The sequence below is a fragment of the Podarcis filfolensis genome (genome assembly GCF_964270895.1).
Source record: "Podarcis filfolensis genome assembly, chromosome: 10".
In the NCBI taxonomy this organism is placed as follows: Eukaryota; Metazoa; Chordata; class Lepidosauria; order Squamata; family Lacertidae; genus Podarcis; species Podarcis filfolensis.
In genome coordinates this window covers 30,144,033-30,167,102 of record NC_139612.1, presented here as the reverse complement: position 1 = coordinate 30,167,102, position 23,070 = coordinate 30,144,033, and the positions used below count along the sequence as shown (strand labels likewise).

The following is a 23,070-nucleotide window of genomic DNA, read 5'->3' as shown; positions in this document are numbered from 1 at the left end:
ATGGAATAGGATGTCCCTGTTGGTCCGTATAGTAAAAGCTATGGTTTTCCCAGTAGTGATGTATGGAAGTGAGAGCTGGGCCATAAAGAAGGCTGATCGCCGAAGAATTGATGCTTTTGAATTATGGTGCTGGAGGAGACTCTTGAGAGTCCCATGGACTGCAAGAAGATCAAACCTCTCCATTCTTAAGGAAATCAGCCCTGAGTGCTCACTGGAAGGACAGATCCTGAAGCTGAGGCTCCAATACTGTGGCCACCTCATGAGAAGAGAAGACTCCCTGGAAAAGACCCTGATGTTGGGAAAGATGGAGGGCACAAGGAGAAGGGGACGACAGAGGATGAGATGGTTGGACAGTGTTCTCAAAGCTACCAGCATGAGTCTGACCAAACTGCAGGAGGCAGTGGAAGACAGGAGCGCCTGGCATGCTCTGGTCCATGTGGTCACGAAGAGTCGGACACGACTAAACAACATTTTCCTGTTGAAGGGTCTCGTTCTATGATTCTATACCTCGCCCTGGCCAGAGCCGCTTCTCCGTCCTCGGTGCCACGGCGCCCCCTGGTGGAGCTGAGCAGCACCGCTCCGATCCGCCTCCCGTCCCCCCCCCCGCCCGCACTTCTCTCTCCCCCACAAGGGCACGTCCCCCTCTCCAAGGAGTCCCGCTCACAACTGCGGCGCCTGCCAAGAGGCAAACCCACCTCGGGCAGCAGCAGCAGCAGCAGGCGAAAGCAAGCAAGCAAGCAAGCAAGCAATCAGCTCGCCTCGGCGCTGGGAGAAGCGTGTGCTGGAAGAAGTACGGAGCGAGCAGCGCGCCAGCACCTCTCCGGAGCAGGACTTTGCCCGTCCGCATGGCCGGGGGAAGGAGAGGAAGCGGCGGCGGCGGCGGCGGCGCCTTGTGCGGGGCGCTCTGGCTGTGGCTGTGCCTGGGGAGTCCGCCGCCTGCGCGCGCCGCCCCGCGCCAGGAGGACACGCTCTACCTGTGGATCGACGCGCACCAAGCCCGCGTGCTCATAGGTAAGGCGCCCGGCGGGAGGAGGGGGGGGCAAAACAGCCACGGGGTCCCCCCCCACGCGACAGTTTTGTGACAACTGAAAAGACGTCAGGTTGTTGTTGTGGCTGGGGAAACCCAGCCAGATAGGCGGGGTATAAATAATAAATTATTATTATTATTATTATTATTATTATTATTATTATTATTATTACTATTATCGCTGCTGCTGCTGCTGCTGTTTGGCAATCGGGTTCATTAGCAGCACCAATAAAGTCATGGGGGTTTTCAATGGGGGGGGGAAGTAAATGAGAGCCGGTGGGGGGGGTGGCATTAGGGTGCCAGGACGTGATATGCGAGGAGGAGAGAAGGTGGTGGGTTTCAAGCCCCGCGTTGCGCAAAAAAAAAAAGTTTTTCTTGCGTTGCAGCGGGGTCAGGCTAGATGACCCGGTGGGGTCTCTTCCTACTCTCTCGTTCTATGACCTCGCCATAAACACCCCCCAGTCTGGAAGCTGCGAAAGTCTGCTTGATCGGATGCCGGTTTCATCCATTCACATGAACGCCAAACGCAGGAATGGACGTAGCCGGGATTTATGTTTGGGGGGGGGGGACGGATACCCACCTGCCACCATCCTCTGTGTGGCTCCGTCTAGCAGATTCAGAATGAATGGCCTCCACAACAATTGTTTTGAGTTACTTTCTTTTGACTGCAAAGGCTCAGGAAAAAAATTGTCCATCTCTTTCTGCAATTTCTGCTTTAAGCATTATTTTTATTTATTTGCTTGGTTTAGGGGAGTGCAGCCGTCCCCCTGCCTGCCCCCTCCCCGCCACGCCCATGGAGTGGAGGCTGCGAGGAGGAGCGTTGGTCTTGCAGTGCCATCAGTGGAGCGTGAGACTCTTAATCCCAGGGTCGTGGGTTCGAATCCCGCACTGGGCAAAAGATTCCTGCATTGCAGGGGGCTGGATTAGATGACCCTGGGGGTGGTTCCTTCCATCTCCACTATTCTGTGATCTCCCCATAAACACTCTCATCTGGAAGCGTCGTAAGTCTGCCTAATTGGATGCCAGCTTCATCTGTTCACATTAAAGCTGGACATAGGTCTGTCCAGCGCCACTTGGCATCCAAGTCTGTTTTCAGAGCGATCCTATGCTCAGTTTACTTGGAAGCAAGGCAGTCCTGGAACGATGAAGGGGAAAGTGGGTGGGGAGCCTTAATGAAACCTGTCAGTCCCCTCCTGATTCACCCTCCCACCTCCAAAGTTTAGCCCAATCTGTCTCTCCTAAACAAAGTTCTGAAAATGAAGCTAAGGCAGCCATCACAAATAATAATAATAATAATAATAATAATAATAATAATAATAACAACAACAATAATAATAATTTATTATTTATACCTCACCCATCAGGCAGAGTTTCCCCAGCCACTCTGCGCGGCTTCCAATCAAGTGTTAAAAACAATACAGCACTAAATATTAAAAACTTCCCTGAACAGGGCTGCCTTCAGATGTCTTTTAAAGAGAAGATAGCTGCTTATTTCCTTCACATCTGAAGGGAGGGTGTTCCACAGGGCAGGCGCCACTACCGAGAAGGCCCTCTGTCTGGTTCCAAGGGAGCTAAATTGCCCTCTCCCCGTCTGGTAGTTCTGATTAATTTCCACTGTATTAAGTGGGATTTACTCCCCCATAAATGTGCATAGGATGTTGACCTTCAGTTTGAATGGATTAGCATTAAGGACTTGGTGGGGGGGGGGGAGAGAAGAAACAGCCCATGAGCTTGTGCCGAATTCTTTAAATGTTCCAGTTCTTATATGTGCCCTGGAAAAAAAAAGGAAGGGGTGAAAGAGGGAGGAATCTCAGGGCCTCTTCATCTGTGCCACATTTTCTGCACGGTAAAGCACTTCTGTGCAGCTCAAGGAGGGGGGGGGGAGAGAGCAACTAGATCATGTGCGATGATTGCAGGAGTGCATCTCCCCCCCCCCCCCGCCGCACCGAAAGCAGCTCCATGCTTTCACAATCAAAGCCACATGTACGCATTGTCACGGTGCTCCCACTCACATGGACCTGTTGCAGAGCGTCAGTGTGCTGTGGCCAGTTGCGGCTTCCTTGCCTGTGTACGCGGAGATATGTGTGCATCCGCTGTCACGCATGGTGATCTGCATAAGGTTTGCCCCCTTTTCCCTCCAAAGAAGTGCTTTCCGTGTAGGAAATTTCAGAAGCGCCGCCCCGCCCCACAGGAGTCTTGCTTGCCTGTCTGCGAAAGCTTCAGCGGAAAAAAAAAACATTTGCTTTTCATCCTCCATTACGATTAATCTCCCACCTGTTTTGAGTTAATTGGTTTTGTTTTACAGGCTTTGAAGAGGATATTCTTATTGTTTCTGAGGGGAAGATGGCCCCCTTCACCCACGATTTCAGAAAAGCCCAGCAAAGGATGCCTGCCATCCCAGTCAATATTCACTCTATGAATTTTACCTGGCAAGCAACTGGAAGGGTAGGTACAGTCTGGGATTGGGAAAAGTTGGCAAAGAGCAGCGCAACTTCTGACCGGTGAGGGGAGAAGAGCTGCATGTTTAACCGGAGCAAATATTTAGTTTATGAAAATATTCGCGGAAAATATTTCAATGATGTGCCAAAAAGTCACTACAAAGTGGTTCCTTGAATCACCTGTCATAAGAAATATTAATAAATCACATCTATGACACGCACAAGTATACAGTGTTCTCTCTCTCTCTCTCTCTCTCTCTCTCTCTCTCTCTCTCTCTCTCTTCCTCTCCATCTTCTATGAAATTTTGTTCCTAAAGTGGAAAATAGCTCACAATCTCATTCAGAAATTATCAGGTGCATATGGAAAGGTGCTGAAAACATGACACACACACACACACACACACACACACACACACACACAACTAGAATGTTTAGCAGGCAAAATACTCAGCGGCCCAGAGCTTTGTAAGATAGCTGATCTTATGCTTTATATAACACTCCATTCTTGAAAGCATTTAACAATTACATTTGCCATTCATAAGGTGCTTTTCCAGTGCACAAGGCCCTTCATGTTGTTGTTGTTGTTTAGTCGTTTAGTCGTGTCCGACTCTTTGTGACCCCATGGACCAGAGCACGCCAAGCACTCCTGTCTTCCACTGCCTCCCGCAGTTTGGTCAAATTCATGCTGGTAACTTCAAGAACACTATCCAACCATCTCGTCCTCTGTCGTCCCCTTCTCCTTGTGCCCTCCATCTTTCCCAACATCAGGGTCTTTTCCAAGGAGTCTTCTCTTCTCATGAGGTGGCCAAAGTACTGGAGCCTCAGCTTCAGGATCTGTCCTTCCAGCGAGCACTCAGGGCTGATTTCCTTCAGAATGGATAGGTTTGATCTTCTTGCAGTCCATGGGACTCTCAAGAGTCTCCTCCAACACAATAATTCAAAAGCATCAATTCTTCGGCGATCAGCCTTCTTTATGGTCCAGCTCTCACTTCCATACATCACTACTGGCCCTTCATGTAAGTAATATTAATCATCTTTGCAAGTCACCTGTAATAAATCAGGATGGGCGGCAGACTGCACAGCTTCAGGTAGAGGTGGCCAGTTAGGATAAACGCTACTGAAGTAGACTGGCTAATTATTTGACTTATGAGGCCTATGGCTACCCACCATTACAGATCTGAGCTTGGAGCTGAGAAAAAGTGCCTTGCTTAAAGCTACCTAGCGAGTGGCAGAGGCAAGCTTTGAAGCCCTTGCTGCTTCAGTCTCATGCTGCACCAACCTACCCATGCATGTTTAATCATACAATATTAGACCCGGATGGGTCATCTAGTCCAACCGCCTGCAATGCAGGAATCTCAGCTAAAGCATCCATAACAGATGGCCACCCAATCTCTGCTTAAAAGTCTCCAAGGAAAGAGGATCTACCACCACTCGTGGGAGTCTGTTCCATGAATCGAAAGCAAGCCCCACTGTCTTCAGTGGGGATTACCTGCAGGAAAAAGCACACATAGAATTGTGACCTTACTCACTACGTTCTGCTAGCTCTTAGATTTCATTGCCGTTACCTGTCCGCATGTGGCTTCAATATGGCACCCCTAGATAAAATGAAGACCTTCAAACTTTACTATGCGCTCGATATGTTTGTACCGAGGGAGGTACTATGAGACAACTACTCTGCCCAGGCAAATTTGCAAAGCACTGTTTGCAAATGATTGGGGCACTGGCATCTGTACACCCGGCAAACCTCTACAAATTGTGTAGGAATGCCTGGTATGAACACGCACATGTGCAGTTTGACATCATGACAACATATGGTGAATCTGCATAAAAGCCTTAAGGGCATTGGGAAAAATTCTGGGAATAGACACACATTTTTCAGGTGGAATAAAAAAAGAAGAAATCGTCCAAACAATTAATAAGCACATTGTTTGCAATGGTTGGATCCATGTTAAGTTAGTAACACTTCTGATCCATTGATGTCAATGGGGGAAGCTAGTTGTGCTTAATGGAAGTCTCATTGATTTAAAGTGCATCTAAAGCATAGGGACGCGGGTGGCGCTGTGGGTTAAACCACAGAGCCTAGGACTTGCCGATCAGAAGGTCAGCAGTCCCTGTGACGGGGTGAGCTCCCGTTGCTCGGTCCCTGCTCCTGCCAACCTAGCAGTTCGAAAGCACGTCAAAGTGCAAGTAGATAAATAGGTACCGCTCCAGCGGGAAGGTAAACGGTGTTTCTGTGCGCTGCTCTGGTTCGCCAGAAGCGTCTTAGTCATGCTGGCCACATGACCCGGAAGCTGTACGCCGGCTCCCTAGGCCAATAAAGGGAGATGAGAGCCGCAACCCCAGAGCTGTCCGCGACTGGACCTAATAGTCAGGGGTCCCTTTACCTTAAAGCATGGCTAACATGCAGTATAATCTTATGCACATTTACTTTTTTTTAAATAAGATATTTATTAAAGTTTTAAAAGTTTATATAAAATAGAAAAAACAAAAAACAGAAACAGTAAAAATACATACAGAACACATACAACAACAAGTATAATTTCAATCCCTTATATTCATAAAACTTAATCTTATGCACATTTACTCAGAGGTAAGCCTCACTGTGTTCAGTGAAACCTGCTCTTTCCTAAATGTGTTTAGGGTTGCGACTTGGCTCTGGAGCTAACCCTACATTAATTGAGAATAGGCTCAAGAAGCAGGACGTTATTTAAATGGGATGCACATAAGATTGGCTGATCCTTTTTTTTCCCCCTTAATGCAGAAATGCATTTATCTCATTCCCTTTTAAGCACTCTCATGCTTTTATGATTCCTCTAAAGCAAATGAGCAACCATCTCCGTGAGCTTTCATGCATTCTGATATCACCATCCATTTCAACGGGGTGTGACATAATTCTCATAGTTCTTCTATAGCGTTCTGCTCTAAGCTCACTTTTTCATGTGGATCCCTTGCCAAATGTTCATCAAGTTAATTCGATGGATTCACATGTCAGTGGGCTTGGACACACAAGAGCATTAGATGAAGACTAGCTAGGTTGAGGAACAGCACGTTTATTTTTGGAACTGCCTCGATTCATGTTCAATTTTTGTGAGCGTTGAAAAGCACAAGCCATTTCTGGCAATTTCATATACTCGTTGCAGACGTAATTGCTCTCCCCACCACCATCTTCCTTCTCCTTTGCCCTCTAGCATTTTGTGCAACATGGAAGCCATGCCATGTTGAGCTGCTACCCCCCCCCCCATGCCGTGCATACTGGGAAGCAATGTCCCTGCCATCTGTGCACATAGCATAAATGTCTGTAGGGAAGATATTTGCATGAACAGCTATCCATGCAAATGCCAGGAGAGGGTCTCTTAGCACACAGAGTGCCAGGAGTGAGGCCAAATGGCCTGCACATCCTACATGGAGGTAGCTCAGTTGGGTAGGGCATGGTGCTAATAACACCAAGGTTGCAGGTTTGAACCCCCTATGGAACAGCTACATTTTCCTGCATTGCAAGATGTTGGAGCTGATGATCCTCTGGTCCCTTCCAACTCTACAATTCTATAAGTGGCAGCAGCTCTCCAGGGTGGTAGGCAGGAGTCCTTTCCAGCCTATCTCAAGATGCTGGGAATTGAATTCTACATGCCAAGCAGATGTTCTCACCACTGCACTAAACCTGCTCGCCTCATCTTTGAATGAGACTGCTGTCTAGGATCATTGCTATCACATTTCTAAGTTTCCCACGAATGAGTATTTTTCTGCTTCATTTCCACAATCTGGTGAGGACCCTTAGAAGTCTGTTGAGAAGGAGCCCTGCTTCGTGCTCTTTCTTAATTTCACAACATTTAGGTAAAGGTAAAGGGACCCCTGACCATTAGGTCCAGTCATGGCCGACTCTGGGGTTGCGGCGCTCATCTCGCTTTATTGGCCAAGGGAGCCGGCGTACAGCTTCCGGGTCATGTGGCCAGCATGACTAAGCCGCTTCTGGCGAACCAGCGCAACGCACGGAAACGCCGTTTACCTTCCCGCCGGAGCAGTACCTATTTCTCTACTTGCACTTTGACGTGCTTAGGAACTGCTAGGTTGGCAGGAGCAGGGACCGAGCAATGGGAGCTCACCCTGTAGCGGGGATTCGAACTGCCAACCTTCTGATCGGCAAGTCCTAGGCTCTGTGGTTTAACCCACAGCGCCACCTGCATCCCATTTACATACCACTTAATTGTAATAAAACCTCCAAGCGGTTTGCAAAAATGTTTATGGGTTATCACTTGGGTCTCCCATGCCCACCCAATGGTCTTATGATTATAATTTAGGGACCGGTCCAAAACATTTTCTGTTTTCCCAGGCTCTTAAATAAGAACAGTTTAATCTCCCTGTTTGAATGTTGCTGTAATTTGTTGTGTTAGTTTGTAGGTTTTATTTTCTATTTTTATAAATAATTTTAAGTATATTTATATTATTTCAAAAATGCAGAAAATTTACAGGATCTCAGAGTGTAAGCAGTAGAAACAGAAAAATATACTCACATACATGAATACAGTAACTCTTTAAAAGTGAGAGTTTGGTAATGAAAAAATAGAAAATGTTGGGCACAGAGATCATGTGAGTTTGATCAGACTGATGCTAGCATAGAGAAATATGAGAAATAGTTGTGTAAAAGGCAAGGTCATCAAAACACAGGAAAGAAAAGACAAACGGTTGTAAATTGTCCTGAAATTTGTTGTTCCAGTAATTTACAATAAAGACCATTTCTTCAGTCAAATTGTTGTCTTGTGAATTTTATATGTTTCACCTGGCCATGAAGAAGAATGGGGTTTTTGTTAACGAAGCAGTTTCCCAAACTTTCTTTAATTATTCTCTGATACTTTCTAATATTGTCCATAGCTACTAATGGTTAAACATAAAACAAAAGGTGCACCGGCTTGTAAAATTTTGGTTTTTAAATAACACAGAAGAGCCACTTTGAGATTGGGTATAAAATGGTAACTTGTAACCTCTTGTATAATAGTTGAAAAATTTTGCCCAAAAAATATGCATGCAATCTGCCTTTGATGCGTGCCATCACCAGCATAAATCTGAGGCTGAGTGATACATTTTGCTTCGTTTATACAGAATGAGGTGCCACTGGTAGATATTTTAAAACAGTTTTCCTCTGGTTTGTCATTATTAATGCTGATGGGACATTATTGAGCAATCAATTCCGTTCTTGTTTTCCCATAAAGCTTAGACTCTTTGGGTCTTTCCCACATTTTTTCGGCAAAGATGTTTGCTTGTGATCCAGTTCTTTTTGTCAGATAGAAAACCAAACATTTTATGGACCAGTCTTTTAGTATTAGGATTGATAATACAGTTCTTTATCACTGGCTTTTCATGAAGGTGGCTGCATTTCGTTATCAAATGTATAACAATGTGCCAAATTTGAAAGACTACCGCTCAGTGGCGTAGCGTGGGTTGTCAGCACCCGGGGCAAGGCAAGTAATTTGCGCCCCCTAACCGTGTATTTGCGCCCCCTAACCCATGGATTTGCGCCCCCTAACCCGTGGATTTGCCCTAACCCCAGATGTTGCGCCCAGTGCGGCCGGCCCCCCCTGCACCCCCCACGCTACGCCACTGCTACCGCTAACCTTCCAGCAGAATAACAAGATCATTGTGATTACATGACCATTGATAATCAACCTGTAGATTGATAAAATCATTTTTTGATGTGAAACTGAAAAAACATCTCATACATTGTGATGAGGTTTTTCTATTCACGTCTTAAATATTACCAAGATAAGCAGTGATAATTCATGACTTTAGTGCTGTTGACTATAGGCTTACGTATTGAACACTGTGGTTTAAACTGTATTAGCTCTGAGAAGTTTCCCCTAAAATGCCATTGTCCTATTTTCCATTTTTATTAAGTTCAAAGGCAAATAACATTAAGAGACTGAGTAACATTACAACGTTATTACAATGGAGACTGAATAAAAAGGCGTTGTTCGATTAATCATTTTCTGATACTATCAGACAAGCACTACAAAATACTTTCAATATAATATACTTGATACATTGATGTAATTAGGATGCTTGAGAAATGAACTTGGGAGGGATAATTTAAAAACAGAGTTACTGTGTCCAGTTCTGGGCACCACTGTTTAAAATAAGATATGGACAAACTGGGACATGTGCAGAGCAGAGTGACTAAGATTCTAAAGGATATGGAAAAGAATCCTTATGAGGAATGGTTGAAGGAGTTGGGTATGCTTAGCCTGAAGAAGAGAAAAATGAGATGTGATACCTCAGATGGGTGGGGTATAAATATATTATTATTATTATTATTATTATTATTATTATTATTATTATTATTATTTGAGCCATTTTCAAATATCCGAAGGGCTGTCACATGGAGGATGGAGCAAGTTTGTTTTCTGCTGGTGCAGAGGGTAGGACCCAAACCAAAGGATTCGAATTTCAAGAAAGGAGATTCTGCCTTAACACGATGGAGAACTTTCTGGCAGTGAGAGCTGTTTGGCAATTAACAGGCTTCATCAGTGGGTTTGTGGACTCCTCTTCATTGCAGGCTTTTAAGCAAAGGTTGGACGGCTATCTCTTAGGGATTCCTTAGCTGTGATTCCTACATTGCAGGGGGTTGGATTAGACAAACCTTGGGGTCCTTTTCAACTCTACAATTCTATGATTAAATTAGTCCTAGGTTCTGTATCGAAAACCGCATTCCACTCAATCAAAGGTGTGGTTTTTTTGTCACCTGAAATTGCTCGTGATGCAAATGGGGCTATTGCAATACAATTTATAAGTCTTTCTGTTTTTAATAAAGCATGCTTGGTCTTAGTCCATATGGTATATTATTCTTTAAGTTTTCCAGTGATAATTGTCCATATTTTAAAGTCCTGGTTGATGAGTGATATTAGATGATAGGCGCAGGGTAATGTGAATTGTTTCTACTATCTACGCGTCTGTCTTTGATTTTTAGGTTAAGTAATTCATTTATTCTACTTGTTTTTAACTACTCTTTAAATTTATTGTAAAATTCTGTGGTGAAGCTATCAGGTCCTCACGTTTTGAGGTTCTAATTACATCATCTTCTGTAAATGGAGCTTCTAGAATTGTTAATCTGGTACGGTTATACTTTGGTAGCTAGACTGCAGTGAAAAACCTATTAATTACTGCTTCAGAAGGATTCTGTGATGAGTAAAGATCGTGGTAGAATCACTGAAATTGTTGTGCTATTTCTTGTGCCATTTTTGATATTGTGTATGCGATTCAGGGAACTAGTTTCTACTTTCGCTCCTCCTTTAAGATCCCACGTGAAAGTTTAGAAGTCTGTTACATGTTCAGTTCATCTTTGAGAAGATACTTTTAGTTTTCTAGTTTCCAATTTTGCTAGTATTCACATTGGCTCCTTAGTAGCTTGTGCAGACAGGGGCAACCAAAATGCTGAAGAGTCTGGAAACCAAGCCTAATGAGGGAGTTGGGTATGTTTAGTCTGAATAAAGGAGACTGAGAGGAGATATGACAGCCATCCTCAAATATCTAAAGGGCTGTCACATGGAAGATGGAGCAAGCTTGTTTTCTCCTGTTCCAGAGGGTAGGACCCCCAAACCAATGGATTCAAGTTACAAGAAAGGAGATTCTGGCTGAACATCAGGAAGAAATGTCTGACAGTAAAAGCTGTTTAACTGTGGAAAGGACTCCCTCAGAAGGTGGTGGACTCTGTTTTTAAGCAGAGACTGGATGTCTTTACAGTAGTTGAGATTCCTGCATTGAACTACAATGCATTGAACTACAAATCTACAATTCTATTATTCTATGACTCTATATACTGTTTGATCCTACTTATGAAGGTACACAGGTTCAATCATCTATTTTACCGGCTGCAATTCTTGCTTATTCTTAGAATTCTGAAGCTTTTTGAATGATAGTTTTTCTCATGTGTGATTTTGCTTATTGCAGATAATTGGCCAAGTTACTTCAGGGATGGTGTTTATTTCTAAGAGGTCCATTAAACGTGGTTAGAAATATGATCTGAAGTTCTTCTTGCAGAGACAGCTAATGATACCTCCTTCAAGTGTGACCTACTGCCGCTAGCTTCTCTCTCAGTCACTGGGTCCTAGTACTTGTGGTGTTCTTGTTGGGTGGGTTTAAGAGAATCCAGAGCTGGACAGGTGAGTCCCCAAAGGAAAGATCCCAGCCTAGGGGGTGCTCCTGTGGTCAAGTAGTGAGGCCTGTAGGACTACATTTGGCCTCCAGGCCTGAGGTTCCCCATCTCTTAATCAAATGAACATCTGGGATAGATATGTGTGCGGGATGAATGGAACACCTCTCTCTTCTTGACTACAGTGGTACCTCGGGTTACATACACTTCAGGTTACATACGCTTCAGGTTACAGACCCCGCTAACCCAGAAATATTACCTCGGGTTAAAAACTTTGCTTCAGGATGAGAACAGAAATTGTGCTCCGGCGACGCGGCAGCAGTGGGAGGCCCCATTAGCTCTTGACCCAGTGGTGCTTCAGGTTAAGAACAGTTTCAGGTTAAGTACGGACCTCTGGAACCAATTAAGTACTTAACCTGAGGTACCACTGTATATATTTGAGGTACCGGTCTGACTGCCCAACCACAGACATCACTCAGGTGCCCCAACTCAGGCTTGAACTGTCTTGTGCTTAGCCGTACCTGGAGGAAAAGAGCGCACCCTGTCTCCTGCAGGCGTCTGTTCCTACCAGCCTGGGGAGCTCCCTGTCCCTGGGTCAAGAGCATGAGGCTCCGTTTGCTGCAAAGCCTCTCTCACTTTTTCATCCAAGGAAGATAATCATTAGCATGCGGTGAAATCTCTCGTAGGGAAACAATTAGGGCCAGAGGCGCCAGTTAGGGCCAGGGGCAAATGTGGGGAGCCAACAGCACGTACATGGGCTTAGTGCTGCCCTCCCTAAACTAGGTTTTGGGGAGGAGGCACCAGGTCTCTGACAGAATGCAGGAGCCCTCCTGCCAGCTTCCCAAAGCAGGGCGGGCTTTGGGAAGGTGACAAGAGAGCTCTTGGGCTCAGTCTTAGCATTGCGCCTCCCTCCCTAAGCTGGGCAGAAGCTTATATATATATATGTATATGTATGTGTGTGTATATGAATATATATATGTATATGTATATATAATTTTTATTAATTTTTCTGTTTTACAATTTAAAGTACTCGTTTTTACATCCTTAAGATATCAATGACTCCCCTTCTTCTCTTTCCATGGTTCATTTTGCATATCATAAATCCCTGCATATTTTGCAAAAAACTATACCATTCAGTAATCCATTGTTACATCCATCAAAACTTAGTTACACTGTTGGAATTTATCTTAACGCTGCCAGCCTTTTCAGCTATTTCCCATATATTCAATAGACGTTTTCCAATCTTCTCTAAACGTATGTTCTTCTTGTTCTCTTATTCTATATGTTAAGTCTGCAAGCTGTGCATATTCTGTCAACTTAAGTTGCCATTCCTCTTTGGTTGGGGCCTCGCTCGCTTTCCGTTTGGGGGCTAACAAAACACAGGCCACAATAGTGGCATACATAAATAAAAAAAAGGAGGTGCCAGACTTTAGTACTTTAATGCTCTAATTTACCAGGAATATTTAGGGGACTGACCTAATCCCCCTAGCCCACTGACAGCACACCACTGAAGATAATACAGCACAGTTGAGACATTTGTCAGTTTAGGCATATTTAAAATTATAGGAGAGATCCAAAATGGACAGATCCTTCCACCCTAAATGAGGACTTTCTATTAATATCTGCTTCTCTGCTATTTCCATCCATTGGTTCCAGTTCTGCCCTCTGAAGCAACAGAGAATACATCTGTTCCATCTTCTTCTTGACAGCCCATCAGATACTTGAAGGCAGCTATCATGCCTGCCACCGAACTTTTCTTACCTAGGCTAAACAAACCCAACTCTTTCAACAAGTGTGTAACAAATGTCGCCCGACTTGAGTTTCTATGGATGTGTACATTATTTAGATCAGAAATCAGTTTGAGGAGAAGAAAGGAATTTTGACTGCCACGGTTGACTCCTTTTATCCTAGCCTCCCTCACAAAGGTAAAGGGATTGTTTATTATAATTCACTGTTGGCACAAGAGGCCGTTGTTCCCCCTCTCCATTTTTGAAAATTTCATCCAAAGGTGCTGTTAACATTTAAACAAAAGTGTGGCAGTGGGCTTCGGTTCAAATATTTGTTCCAAAGGAAGTGTGAACGAACATAAGCCACCCTCTTCCTTGAGTGGATTTGGCATATGAGTCCTTCCTTTCTGAAGCCACACTTTCGTTCATAACATTTCCCTCAATGTTTCATATTTATCCCTTGCATTTTTCTGCCACCGTTTATCCAACAGCCAACTCGGGCAGCTACACACAGACAGTTATGGCGGGGGCAGTTGTGCCTGAATGGTATGTTCACCGCTTTCCTGTCACCAGACTGGGAGAAAAAAAATAAAATCTTTTCTGACTTCCATACTTGAGCGGCAACGTGGAATGTGAACATGCTTATGGACACAATTAAAAAGGGAAGAAAGAAACGAGGGTCTTTGTATCAAAAGCGAAGCTCTGAACCTCTAATATTTAGATTCTGCTTCTGCTGTGGTATTTTGCATCTCGGTGTTGTGGACCTGCCACCGGAGATCAAAGCATCGTGCTGTAGAGATCCCACTTCATTTAGCAAGGCAGGCATGTGCCCGCCATCTGTTGTAGCTGCTGACAGAAAACAGCAGTAAATTTCTCAAACTTTTGCCAGAAAAGCTTTATTGCTCAGCAGAGATGAGTTACTAGGTACCTTGTAAGCTACATCTGGTTCACACAGTCATTTACATGGCATATCTGTAAACTGCAGAATTACCCTCCTCTTCACGGTAACATAAACTTTTGGCAAATACCGGCTTCAGTGAGATTTAGGCATTTTTTGGCGGGCGCATTTCCCAAACCAATGGGGGAAAGTGCTGTAAACCGGGCGGTGGGGAGGCTTTAGTTGCTTTTCTTGTTTTGGCAACATTTAGATTTCAAGGCTTGCAGCCACGGGAGCAAATGGTATGAGGGGTAGCCGCACCGGCACAAGTGAGAGGTGGTGTGGCTGCCACATTGAACACAGCCTCCTGTGTTTTGCATATGCTACAAATGCAATTCCCTCTTTAATACCATTGGCAGACCAAGGTGCATCATTGCATTAGCACATTGTTCAGCGCGGACACTGAGGTCCAGCGCCGAGGGCCTTCTGACGGTTCCCTCGCTTCGAGAAGCCAAGTTACAGGGAACCAGGCAGAGGGCCTTCTCAGTAGTGGCACCCGCCCTATGGAACACCCTCCCACCAGATGTCAAAGAGAAAAATAACTACCAAACTTTTAGAAGACATCTGAAGGCAGCCCTGTTTAGGGAAGCTTTTATTGTATTTTAGTGTTTTGTTGGAAGCCGCCCAGAGTGGCTGGGGAAACCCAGCCAGATGGGCAGGGTATAAATAAATAAATAAATAAATAAATAAATAAATAAATAAATAATAATAATAATAATAATTGCACATGCAACTTTCCAAAGTACCAAGAGGCCATTAGGATACCCTGCTGAGGTGACTTCTTGTGGTACTCATTGTGTGACACATAGGAGGTCACCTGCTTGCAGCTGCCATGGCAACGATAAGTGACTTCTGTGGGGATGGAGGATCAGTCTACCTCTGTTCTGTGTAAATTTTGAATGTGTTGATTCACAAACCCATTCCAGCTCATTTATATATTAATCTGTGATGAATTTCAGGCACGAGGAAAATATTTTCTTATTCCAGCAGGCATTTCATGATAGTGTTTTGGTTTATGTTCAGTTTTAGTGCTTCATTTTGCAAATGATTTATTTTTTATGTACCTCACTTAGAAATACTAAATGCAAAATGATTGCTTTGGTTTTTGTTTATTTGCAGTTTTTCTCTATGTGATTGTAGGTTCTTTTCCCTTCATTTGTCAAAGTTTTTTGAGAGAAAAAATCCATTCAGTTTTCAAATGATTCCCCCCTCCCCAGCATATACCCATTTTAAAAATAGTTTGTAATAGTATTTTGTAAATTTGTACTCTGCTGTGGCAGTACTTCCTCTGATAGCAGGTGTGCGAATGTTACAAATCACACAATGGAAAATGAATAGTAGTTGTAGCACAATTGAAGCTTATACTATAGTTAACAACACACAGTTAGTGCAAAAACTAAATAGAAGCAATATAGTGTGAGCCACATAAGATGGATATTATAATTTGGATACCAGCAATTAATCCTAAACATATTTACATAAGCCCCTCCTGAATTTGCATCCCAAAATGCACTAAGGACTACTATCTCATTGTCAAAAGAGTTCTGAAGACTAGGTACTGAGAGAGAAAAGGCAGCGCCAGTCCAGTTGTCATTTTAAAATCCACCCCCTCTGCTATGGGTTTAGTGGGGTAATTTATGGTTTACTACCCAGTAATCCTAACAATTCATGCCCCTGCCCTCTCATAGTCGTGGGCTGTGATAATGGAGTTTGATCTCCTGTACATTTCATCTGCAGAATGTATACCACATGGATTAAAGTATATACATCAAAAACTCCAAGCTTGAGTCAGACAAGAACCACTTTTTCATCATCTTAAATAAACAGAGAATAAATATAGTTCTATTTAAAAAACAAAACCCCATCCGTGTAGATTTGTCAAATGGTAGCTGGATACACGTTTTTAGTTATTTGGATGTTTATGAGAACCCTAAACTGACTTTTTGTGTTCAAATATCTACAGTCTATAAGAATGATAATAAAGTAGCTTTTATGATGAATGTATCGAAGACAAGGGACGCGGGTGGCACTGTGGGTTAAACCACAGAGCCTAGGACTTGCCGATCAGAAGGTCGGCGGTTCGAATCCCTGCAACGGGGTGAGCTCCCATTGCTCGGTCCCTGCTCCTGCCAACCTGGCAGTTTGAAAGCACGTCAAAGTGCAGGTAGATAAATAGGTACCACTCTGGCGGGAAGGTAAACGGCGTTTCCGTGCGCAGCTCTGGTTTGCCAGAAGTAGCTTAGTCATGCTGGCCACATGACCCGGAAGCTGTACGCCTGCTCCCTCGGCCAATAAAGCGAGATGAGCGCCGCAACCCCAGAGTCGGTCACAACTGGACCTAATGGTCAGGGGTCCCTTTACCTTTACCAAAGACAAATGGATAGAACTTTTGCTGTTTTCCCAGTGCATAGTTTATTTAGTGCTTAAAAAAAACCCCAAACACCTCTTCATAATAATGTCCTCCTTAAATCTTTACAGCTTCCCTCCCTGGCAATTCTATGCAAAGCACAAATATATACAAGGGAAGGATAGTGAACACTCAATATAGCAATAACTGGAAGACTTCTTGGTCCCAGTATTTACATTTCCCACTGTGTGTACATGTGCATATATAAAAAACCCCATACTATATATAGTTAGGGGGGATGCAAGTTGAGTGGATAATGTGCATCACAACTATCCATTGTACACATTCACCAGGCCTCATAGAGAATGTGCAAAAAAACCCTTCCACAAAGAAGGAGTTGTGCACATTTCCTGGTGAAAATTCATAACTTCTGGCAGGCCTTGGGGAATGTACCTATATCTGCTGAATTCTCCAGGCAATGTGCAAATTCTCCAGTCATTATGCATAGTCACTAAGAAACCTGCCCTGCATGGATAGCATATTTGGTAAAAGTGTAGTGTTGATAACGTCAAGGTTGCAGGTTCGATCCCTGCATGTTCCTTCCTCGAACTCCATGATTTCAATGCCTTTTCTCTATTCCCTGTTCAGAAGGTATGGTCTTTGTTCCCTGGGCTTTTTCTGGCCCACTGTCCAATCTTTCATGGCCCACAAACCTGCCCTTTCCCAGATCAGTCAAGCAGCGGGGTGGGGAAATGGGGCAGGGGGCTTCAGATAAACATCAACTTATTTCTGCAGTCTGACTCCATTTTCAACACTCACAGCTGTCCTCCAATCAAGTGAGCTTGTGGCTGATGGGAGTTGCAATCCCACAACATTCAGAGAGCACCATGTTGGTTGCTCCAGAATATATACTAACTGTGATCTCCGTTCTCCAACTGCCCATTCTTATGCAGCCAAAATGGCAACATCCATGCACAAAGGAATGGAAACACCAGCAGGCTTGGAAAAACACCAAAGTAAGGCATCTTCAGGGACATGGGTGGCGCTGTGGGTTAAACCACAGAGCCTAGGACTTGCTGATCAGAAGGTCAGCGGTTCGAATCCCCACGACGGGGTGAGCTCCTGTTGCTTAGTCCCTGCTCCTGCCAACCTAGCAGTTCGAAAGCACGTCAAAGTGCAAGTAGATAAATAGGTACCGCTCCGGTGGGAAGGTAAACGGCGTTTCCGTGTGCTGCTCTGGTTCGCCAGAAGTGGCTTAGTCATGCTGGCCACATGACCCGGAAGCTGTACACCGGCTCCCTTGGCCAATAAAGCGAGATGAGCACCACAACTCCAGAGTCGGTCACGACTGGACCTAATGGTCAGGGGTCCCTTTACCTTTAAGCCATCTTCAGAACTGCCCCTCTTTGGTGGAAACCTCAAAATAGTTCAGTGAGGATGCTCAGGGGGCATGGAATGCTGGCTGAATGTTGGGGGAGACCAGAAAACTGGCAAGGGTGGAGGAAGGGAGGGGAATGGAATGTAGTATCCTAGAATAGGGCAGGTTTTCATCTAGCCATTCATGAAAAGGATTACACTTCAGTGCATATTTACTCACAGGTCCTTTCAGTCTTCTAGTGCTATCAGAAGCTCTTTAAAGTCTCACGAAACGCTGAGGAGCTTGCAATGATTTTGAGTCACCGTATCCTCTCCTCAATTTTCTTCCGACTCGCAAGCAGACAGAAACATGCAGTATCCAGACTAGTTGGCATATTTCAAAAGTTCGTTTTTTGGCACGAAATAAATGGTCTTCCTTTTCAAACGCACATTCATTCCTCCATGTCTGGAGTTTTCACCTTGAGAAACAGGCTTTTTCCATCTTTGAGATCATTGGCTGAAACGCAGCTTGTTTCTGGATTTGACTATTATATTTAGCCTGGGGGGTGGGGGAAGGCTGGCTTATGGGATTGTTGCCTCGAAGGCAAGGATGGGGAACATGTGGCTCTCCAGATGTTACTCTGCTGTAACTGCTCTAATTCCTGACCATTGGGCAGTACTGGCTGGCTCTGGTGAGAGCTGTAGATCAGCCACAATTGGTTGCCTATCTCTGCTCTAAGAGCCACTTCCCACAATCATGTTTGTTGAGTGCTGACTACAGCTGTCATAAACAACAAAGAGCCTTGTGACACCTTAAAGTCTTGTCACATTTGCTATGACACAAGCTTTTGTGGATTACTGTCCTCTTTATCAGATGTATGAAACATTATTCTGAGTTGCAGGTACTGTATATGCATGCATGGTTAGGGTGTGTCAGAGGAAAATGAAATACTCAGTAGTACAAACAGTGATAATTAGATACTTAAAGGTAAAGGAACCCCTGACCATTAGGTCCAGTCATGACCGACTCTGGGGTTGTGGCGCTCATCTCGCTTTATTGGCCAAGGGAGCTGGCATACAGCTTCCGGGTCATGTGGCCAGCATGACTAAGCCACTTCTGGCGAACCAGAGCAGCGCACAGAAACGCCGTTTACCTTCCCGCCGGAGCAGTACCTATTTATCTACTTGCACTTTGACGTGCTTTTGAACTGCTAGGTTGGCAGGAGCAGGGACTGAGCAACGGGAGCTCACCCCATAGCGGGGATTCGAACCGCCGACCTTCTGATCGGCAAGCCCTAGGCGCTGTGGTTTAACCCACAGCGCCACCCGTTATTGATGCCATAGACCAGGGACATCCAACTCCCAATAGACTGTGATCTACTCACAGTATAAAAAAACTGGCAGTGATCTACCCATTGTCATTGGATGGACCAAGGTTGTTGAGCATTTTGGGGAAAGGCAAAATTGTTGTGCTTTTTTAAGGAAGCCACAGTTGTCCCCCCCCCCTTTTTGGGGGGAGATCACTGAGGGGCCAAAGATATACCAAGATCTACCAGGAACACCCCAAAATCTACCAGTGCATCACAATCTACCTGTTGGACATGCCTGCCATAAACAGTCTGGCATTGGTAAGACAATTAACACATACAATATGCTGAAAATCCTTTGCCTCAGTTCTGTCTACAAGTGATAGCACTGAACCTCTGTGTGCATTGTAATTCAGTGGTTTCATTTTGCAGTTCCCTTTTGAAGTTTCTTTGTTCCAGGATGGCCGCTTAAATGTCACTTGCAGAATCTTTGAGAAGTTTGAAATGTTCTGCCACTGGAGAAAGAATGTTGTGATTTCTGATGTCAGATTTGTCCTGTGTAGAATGTAGAAGGATATTGTGGAGTTTCCTCAGTTACTCTTCAGTGGAATTTGGGGACAGAGCCCTGTAAAATGTGGTGGAGAGCTTCTCCTCATCCTCCTGTATGTAGTCGGATTTGTTCCCAGTGATGACAGAGTCTCCTTTGCTGATCTTTTTAACTATGACAAAAGTATTCTTTCGGAGGCTGTGTGTGGCATCATACTTTGCATGACTGAGACTATGTGGTAAATGATGCTGATTGATGATTACCTCAGTTTCAGTGTGGTGGCTGAAACATTGTCTGTAAAAACCGAATCACAACAACAACAACAACAATTTATTATTTATACCCCACCCATCTGGTTGGGTTTCCCCAGCCACTCTGGGCGGCTTCCAACAAAAGATTAAAAATACATTAAAACATCAGTCATTAAAAACTTCCCTAAACAGGGCTGCCTTCAGATGTCTTCTAAAAATCAGATAGTTGTTCATTTCCTTGACATCTGGTGGGAGGGCATTCCACAGGGCGGGTGCCACAACAGAGAAGGCCCCCTGCCTGGTTCCCTTTAACTTTGCTTCTCACAGTGAGGGAACTGCCAGAAGGCCCTCGGAGCTGGACCTCAGTGTCTGGGCTGAACGATGGGGGTGGAGACGCTCCTTAAGGTATACTTGGCCAAAGCTGTTTAGGGCTTTAAAGGTCAGCACCAACACTTTGAATTGTGCTCAGAAACATACTGGGAGCTAATGTAGGTCTTTCAAGACTGGTGTTATATGGTCTCGGCGGCCACTCCCAGCCACCAGCCTAGCTGCCGCATTCTGGATTAGTTGTAGTTTCTGGATCACCTTCAAAGGCAGCCCCACGTAGAGCGCATTGCAGTAGTCCAAGCGGGAGATGACTAGAGCATGCACCACTCTGGCGAGACGGTCCGCGGGCAGATAGGGTCTCAGCCTGCATACCAGATGGAGCTGGTAGACAGCTGCCCTGGACACAGCTGTGAGTCCAGCTGCCCTGGACACAACTGTGAGTCCAAAATGACTCCCAGGCTGTGCACCTGGTCCTTCAGGGGCGCAGTTACCCCATTCTGGACCAGGGAGTCCTCCACACCTGCCTGCCTCTTGTCCCCCCAAAACAGTATTTCTGTCTTGTCAGGATTCAACCTCAGTCTGTTAGCCACCATCCATCCTCCAACCGCCTCCAGACACTCACACAGGACCTTCACCGCCTTCAGTGGTTCTGATTGGAAAGAGAGGTAGAGCTGGGTATCATCCGCATACTGATGAACACCTATCTGGAAGACATCCATTCAGAATTCACGTTTGTTGTTTAGTCAGTGCAGTCTATGGCAGTGTGCAGGGAAGATTGTGGCTGTGTGCTGATGCAGTGGTCAGTATCATGAAAGAAATACTCATTGAGTCTTAGACAATGGAGAAAACCCTCTTAAGTCACCACAGAATTGCACCATAGGTGTAGATTAAGTAAGGCAGAAGGGCAGGTCCCCATGAAAGAAAGACGCTTCTGCCTGTGTGGCTGGACAGATTCACAATATTGCTAGCTGAGTTCAGGGTGTTGTTTGGGTGTGTGAAATGGTTATTGCTCATTAGCTTTCAGAGTAATGGAGGCGAGCTGATCAAGCGAGATGCTTATCAATCCTATTACTTGGGGAAGGATTAAAATCACAGCAAGAGCAGCTACCATGTGGTAGCCGTGTGGATTGAATCAGTGCTGTCTAAGACCATGGCGGCAACTGTAAACAAGAAAAACGAAACCGGGCACAGTCGCGAAAAGGTGTCGAAAGAGAAGGAAGAGATGAACTACTTCTCAAAAATAGCTCTTAACCTCTCCACTAGTCTCCACATATGCAGCCTCCTTTGATTTTTGGTGCAGGCATGATACTCAGTTGCAAAATAGCATGCAGCTCTCTGGATCTCAAGATTTGCTACCTTTCTTCAGCCTCCCTCACCTTGTCTCCCTAGTCCATCGTCCTTCATCTCCCTGTTTTCTCTGCTCTTTTCCATCCTAACAAGACTGCTTTACCTCTGGTTCGTGTTTTTTACTCCATTTCCCACATTGCACTGCTCTGTCCGCCACTTCCTCCCCCCCGCTGAGCTACCTGCCATTGCTTCCTTATTAAATGGATGACCCCCCCCCCCAATGCTGTCTGTCTACCTGTAGGTGGAGGAAAGGGAAGAGGGAGACTCTGTTGAGGCAACAGGATCCTCCATGCATGGGTGCTGTGTTCATGGTGGACTGGATCATGCCCATAATATCTATCGAAATGTCTGTTCACGAAACAAGAGCACCTCTTCAGTGACATAATACATGGCCAATGCTTGGGAGAAAATACCGTATTTTTTGCTCTATAAGACGCACCAGACCACAAGACGCACCTAGTTTTTGGAGGAGGAAAACAAGAACAAAAATATTCTGAATCTCAGAAGCCAGAACAGCAAGAGGATTGCTGTGCAGTGAAAGCAACAACCCCTCTTGCTGTTCTGGCTTCTGGGATAGCTGCGCAGCCTGCATTCGCTCCATAAGATGCACACACATTTCCCCTTACTTTTTAGGAGGGAAAAAGTGAGTCTTATAGAGCAAAAAATATGGTACCCACATTTTGCTTTTTATTTATCTATTCTAGGTTAGATTTTGACATCTAAAAAAAGCGCCTTGCACTTATGGCCTGGATATGTTCAAGGCTGACAGTAGCTGCTGAAGTTTCATCATTTTAAAGAGAGTTTAAAAGAAAAATTGCAAGGGGTGGGAGGTAGATATTTATTTATTATAAAGCAGTGCAAGGCAGCGAGCTGTAGGGCAGCACGTGGAACCAATAAAGGTCCAATTACAAAACCTTTGCTTCTAGCCACACTTTTCACTTATGTAAGTTATTGATTATACTTTCATGAGATCATAATCCAAAGGTTGTTCTTTGGTAATGGTGTGCTAGAGGAGTTTTATCCCAAACTTCAAAGCTGTCTTCTGAGCCTTAAGAACAAAGGCCTCCCTAGTTTGAAGCATGGCCAAAATGACCTTGCATGTTCAATTCGTGCTTCCTACCATTCAAAGGGGTCGGGGCTCCTCTCCATCGGCTGTGAACTCTTCTCTCATCACATCAGGTAAACTTCTGCCTCTGACAGATGAAAATCTTTAAGTATACATTTTTAATTTACAGTGATGCCACTCGGAAGCCTGTATATTTACACACGGTTCTAAAGACGTGTTTATTTATTTTGCCCCAAAGGCTCGTTCCCTTTAATCT

General features: G+C 44.7%; 1 protein-coding gene across 1 annotated transcript in view; it reads left to right on the top strand.

Moving 5' to 3' along the window:
• The first annotated feature begins 645 nt into the window (after positions 1-645).
• WIF1 (WNT inhibitory factor 1) overlaps positions 646-23,070 on the top strand; it is a 41,640-nt gene continuing 19,215 nt past the window's right edge. Inside the window, exons 1-2 of the mRNA XM_083574667.1 lie at positions 646-1,011; positions 3,333-3,472. Coding sequence (XP_083430793.1) covers positions 846-1,011; positions 3,333-3,472 — 306 coding nt within the window. The 5' untranslated portion in view covers positions 646-845. The remainder of the gene's footprint in view (positions 1,012-3,332; positions 3,473-23,070) is intronic.